Genomic DNA, 6,000 nt, shown 5'->3' with positions numbered 1-6,000 from the left:
TCTTGGTCCCCTTTAAGTCAAAGACACTTTATCTAGCCATCGCTCCAAAAGGGACTGAAAAAAAAGTGACGGTGCGATTCCGTTTTCGGAGACGGTGTCGTCCGCCTTCTTGATCGTCAGCTGGGAAGATGTGTTGTCTGTTGAGGGGGAAGGGTGAGGTGGGGGCGGGTGGAGAAGTAGGGGAGGTGGGAGTACAGCAGGAACAGCATCTTCCTTCTTTCAGTGTTTGCCTGCACCGCTCTCGCTGCGGTCGAACCATTCGGACACGATAGGCGTACCCGCCTATGTGTAGTGAAGCACCTGTTGCTTTGCCCCTAGCGACCTCCTTCTCCTCCCCCTGCTTTGACCAAGTTGTGTAATCCCAAACCATTGCACCCCCTAAGACGCGACTGCCCAATACCAACCCCCTCCAACCGTGTAACCGTGCCCCTCCAACCCCCTTCCTGCATCATCAACCCCCTTTCGCCCAGAGCCACCGCAGCGCACTGGCGCATTCGTAAGCGGGACTGCGGCGCCGACAGTTCGCGATCCGTCGGAATTGTTTTCACCGAGGGAGGACTTGCTCTCTTCCCGGCCGACACCGCCGCTCCTGCCGGGCTAACCGATTCGACTCGTCCCCCGCTTTGGAACTTCTCGGCGTATACACGTGCTGAAGGCAGTTGAACCGAGGAGGAGCCGTACACTTCAGCGCCAGTGAGGGAGATTCGGGCACTGCATCCGAGGGGTCAGGAGTTCGATCCCCGCGCTTGGTGTAGGCGGTAGGATCATCGCCGGTACCATGGAGCGGACAATGACTTTGGTGTCGGTGATAGCTGCAGTGGTGCTCGCGGTGAGTTTGGATTGGTTTATATTTTTTTGGAAGGCGGGTTGCGTTGAACGATTCGATTGTCGTTTGAATACGTAGAGCAGGTGTTGATTAGTGCAATTATTTCAGCTGATAGCGTCTGTAAAAATTCGCACTAACACTCAATTAAGCATCACTATAGCGACCGACCTACACTGCAGCACTTACATCAGCACTGCATTATTGTTACCATCGCCAAGATTTTAGTGTCCGCGAGTGAGTTTGTTGTGGTATTATTAATATTTACGAATTTTCCAATTTTTTTTATTTCATCGAAATGGCTTAATGATCGAAATAGTTAGATGGATAAAAATATCGGAAGTGTAATAATGTAGAGGTGCGAAGGACTTTTTATTGTAGTGGTGAGTGGCAACTTGTGTTTCTCGATTTTTGCATTGCATACTTACATTTTTGGAGCGGAAAATTTTTAATTTTAACCAATATTCACCGATAGGGTATTATAGTCATTAAAATTTTAAAACCAACCAGTAGACCAACGCCTTTATTCTTCAAGCGGGTTCATTTTTGAGGGCAGAGATACTATTAGGTCACGTGATTTCGCATATTGTATTGTACATAAGCAATTAAAATAACGAAAAAGTCACGTTGGCTCTAGATGATAAATATAACTATATTAGCGTAATTGCTGAATACGCTATTCGCCACTGATTATGCCGGCGGTCGCATTGGCAAAAATACGGAAAGAGACAATAAAATCGTCGAAAAATAGTTGAACAGCGAATGGGTAATTTTCAGAATATATAAGTGGAGATTTTCTATTTTTCCCCATCTCATTGCCTAAAAGTTAAGGCTCTCTGAAAATTTTAAGACATTTCCAAGTCGATCATCTTAGGTGCTACTGAGTCAGTCGGTCAGTGAGTGCTGTAGTTTTAGTAGCATTATTTAATTTGCGACGTGCATGTTTCATCCTGTTTATTAACCCCTACAACGAATATCGAAAATGGCCAAATTGAGGAAAAATTCGTGTGATCCCAAATTTTTGCCCCGTGCTATGGAAGAGTCTCAAGAACAATTCGCTGAAACCCTTGACCTATTGCTGGGAACGCGGGTCACTTCCCTCAACCCGCAAAGGTAACTTTTATTTCGACGTGTTTCGTGTATAACTCGGAATTCGCGAATCAGTTTTTTTTTTCGTTTCGGGCCTAAATCTACCTTGATACCTTTGGACCTTGATCCCAGGAAACTCACTTAATTCGTCTGGTGGTGGAAATTGCGCAATGCGAAATAATCGTAATGACACCTAGATAATGACGAAAGTATATTAGGTGATAAATTTTCAGTGTAGATCGTAAAAAGTGATTTTCCTTTAATTATAGCGAAACAATGCTCGAATATGAAATGAAGCCAGATAATATTTGCCGCAAAAGAGGCGCTTAGCATTTTTCTGACGCACGAGTTGTAGTTTACGAGATAATCGACTTTATATTTGTTCGAAAAGTGGTGACTACTCTATGCTTTACATTAAAAAGCGTTTTTTTGACTAGACAGTGTGGGATGTTGAGAATTTTGGCATGTGATATCATGTGCGAATAAATGCCTCACCCACTTGCTACTCAGAAATGCGTCAAATTCTTCCATTTGTCAGTGGCTTTGCGAGGAAAATGTCGTGATACCTTTTTTTGTGAATTTTCACAGCTGAGATGATATCTGGCATAATTTTGTGCAATATAAATTCTTCAACATTTCACGGCTTGCGTATTTTTGATGCACGGATTGTGCTTCTGACATTAATTTTGAACACTTTAAATGTCTTTCTAATGCGACACGCTTTTCAGGCTTTGTCATGCTTTTAAAGAACAGCAAAAATGGTGATTTCAAAATAAATGGACGAATAAGACAGGTGATGCTTGTGGATATAAATGAAAATTCTTTAATTTTCTTTCCGGAAGAACGGTGTCAATGGGTGACTGTAAATGGTTTTTTTCCCCGATGGTGCATTGTATCAAATTTGTGATGTGAATATTTGATCCTGTCCATTCTGTTCTAGGAACGTTGAGAACGTGTGATTTTTTATTTTCAAATAGATGGCTTTACCCTCTTGCTAGTTTGCGTTAAGAATTCAATTGTGACTGTCTGCCTCGGCGAAGAGAATGATACGTTGACTATCGTGTGAAATTCCACAACTTACTTTTTTGTATCTTGTCTGATCTCGATCGTCCGATTTACTTTTTAATATATTTTTAACGCAATTGTACCGGTACGGTCAAAATTGTCATATAAGAACAGCAACAATTGAGTTTTCGAAATAAATGAGCAACTCAGCCTGTTGATGGCCATGAGATTGAATGAACTTAGTGATGAACTTCTTAGATGTGTACCGAATTTCTTCTAGTTATATGTTTTAGTCATTAAAGGGGCGTAAAAGTAGCTGTACCGTCCGAATATAAAAATTGATTTGAAATATTCTTCATAGTTATAAAATGCGTCAGCCAACATTAGTTGTATTCTGCAAATTGACACTTCCATTTTGGGATGGTTTTTGACCCCGTTTTTGGGGGTGGAAATGTTTTCTCAAAATAATTCCGTAGATCGATAGAGGACCAAATTGTAAGTAAAAAGAAGAATTTTTTTCGATTTATCAGTACTTTTCGTTTTATCCATAAATGGAAACTCAGTATTATTTATGGCAAAACCACCACGTTTCCAATATTTTTTAATGATTTAACTAAACAACGAATAATATAACTAAAATTTAGTATACAAAAATCTAGCTTTTAATATAGCAAAATATAGAATCGATTCATAAGGAACGATTAAAGTGGTATGTAAAGTAAGATATATGGCTGGTGGAATATAAGTTTTTCTGGAAAATACTCGAATCGATACATCGAGCGCCAAACAACTTAAAAAGGATCGATTTCAAATTGAGGGTCTAATGGCCAATGCATATTTCATACTGCTACGAAGGGGTCTTCAAATGAGCACTGATGTATTGATTCCAAACCGTTTAGCTCATTTTTCATGGCTGAAGTTGTGCTTTTCCTTGAGAAGTCTGGACCTCTGTGCTCTTAATTTGATAATTAAATATTTTCCATAATTATCCTTTCGATTATATACTTTTTACTGTGATTCCGTAACGCCGCATGCAATTTTTATTTACGTAAGAGCTGTTGGGAAATATTAACATAAAATTTATCTGCTTGGTATATTCATTGGAAGATTGATATATGGTGCAGTATAACATTTAACCTAGCGCTTCTAGCCTCATAGCACACCGGAGGAACCGGTCGTTGAGAAATAGGAGCCGTTATTCATAGTGGGCGATGTTTATCTAGAAAGTGATTAACGGGGGCCACCATACATCTTCTTGTCACTATTTCTGTGTCCATTCCGACTATGAATTAGGGCTGTGTCGTTCAAGAACGGATGGATCATTTTGAATGAATCGAATGAATTGAATCATGATTCGTGAAGTCGTTCTAAATGAACGAAATTGTTCATTAAGAACAATGAATCTAAATACAGCTGAGCTTGTTGCGATCATAGATAGTCAAGTCATGCAGCTGCAAGCGAAAATCATTCGTATTATAGGATTTATTCGCAGTGGATTCAAAAGTCTTGAAGCACATTGGAATTTTTGTAAAAAATGTTGACAGGAAATAACAATGTGGACTACACGAGACTAGAACTTTTTTCCAAAAAAAGTAAAGAATAAAAAAGGGTGGTAAATTTTCACATTTTTCGAAAAAATGTAATAAAATGACTTTATTTCTCCTAAAATTGAAAACATATTGTTGAATCAAATTTCAAATTTATAATAATAAATGACGTCAAATATATTATTTTTGTTAAATTGGTCCATGACCTTTTCCTGCTATTTATACAATGTATGGAAGATTATTCTATCGTAATGGTAGCCAAGACACAGGCCCGCCATTTAGACTACCGAAAGCTACTAATATTTGGCTATGTTTTTAATTACTAATACGGAGTAATAAACATTATTATTATAGAGGTTGTATTTGTTTAATATCTTGGAAAGGCAGGTTGGATGTTAGTAATTCAGGTCGGTCGCCGAAAGAAATCAACTTTTCGAATCGTGCCATGAAGTGATTTTGACTTAATAATTGTTCGTCCGAATTTCATTAACATAAATTTTGCAAATTTCCTTGAACGATCATCTGTTAGGAGATCAAAATCGCTCGTATCCACAGCGAATGCTTCATGGAATTGGTTCATTCCAATGCGTAGAGTATTCATTAATTAATTATTTCGTTCATTATAGACGATTAGGGGGGAGCATGACCTAGTGGATAGAGGTCTTGAATGCTGTTTTAGGGGTCCTGGGTTCAGATCACGGGTGAAGCCCTCGGCCACCCTCAAACAAAATATTCGATGTGCAAGGTTACCTAGGGAAAGGAATGATTCTTCCCTGAATGCGTGTAATTTACGTGCCTGTGACTTGGTTCGAGGAGAGCTCTACCCTCACATATACAAACAAGCCTTCGGGTTGAATCACTGAGTTAAGATGAAAGATTTGAAAAATCGAATCGGTGTCATGGATCAAATCGCGCGAATCGAATCCTCGAAATGAATCGAAACTCCCGCCTTTTCTGGTGAATGACGCCATAATGCGGGCTTTTTGGTGTCTTCTCTATTGCTTAGCAACTCTTCTTCTTCATGAATAATATCACAATTGCAAACAGTAGGTCAAAGTACATATTTCAACCTGCACCTTGTTATCCACTGCTATCTTCTTGCACCATTCGGACCATCACATATGTCCATAACATTAACTCGCAGGTTTGAAGTAAACCCAGCCAATATTATTTAAAATGTATGAAAAGAAACTGCATGAGTAAAAGGCTTTAGCAGTAATGATGGCCTGTATACTTAATTCCAGCTTATGGAAATATAGCAATAAAAATATAAATAAGCATTAAAGAGAAAATTCACTTCACATCTTCGTGGTATTTCCAAAAAAAGTTAGCTTAAAGTGGACGCCATCTATCATCCTTTTGTAGAACTAAAACTGCAAACAGCCGATTCAAAGGGTGTTGAAATTTAGTTGATCTGCTTCTTAGACGCATAAATTTCTTTCCCGGAGTTTTATTTCTCAATAGCATATAATTATATCCAACTTATGTTTCAATCCGCTCTGCCTTTTTCCTCTCTTTACGGTTTGAATGTGTAAA

General features: G+C 39.0%; 1 protein-coding gene across 1 annotated transcript in view; it reads left to right on the top strand.

The window, feature by feature from the left end:
- The first annotated feature begins 227 nt into the window (after positions 1-227).
- The window catches only part of LOC124168917 (thrombospondin type-1 domain-containing protein 4-like), a 351,906-nt gene continuing 346,133 nt past the window's right edge, over positions 228-6,000 (top strand). The window contains exon 1 of the mRNA XM_046547306.1: positions 228-829. Coding sequence (XP_046403262.1) covers positions 779-829 — 51 coding nt within the window. The 5' untranslated portion in view covers positions 228-778. The remainder of the gene's footprint in view (positions 830-6,000) is intronic.

This window comes from Ischnura elegans, chromosome 12 (assembly GCF_921293095.1).
Source record: "Ischnura elegans chromosome 12, ioIscEleg1.1, whole genome shotgun sequence".
Lineage (NCBI taxonomy): Eukaryota > Metazoa > Arthropoda > Insecta > Odonata > Coenagrionidae > Ischnura > Ischnura elegans.
The sequence above is the reverse complement of the archived record's forward strand: the minus strand, read 5'-3'. Positions and strand labels throughout refer to the sequence as shown.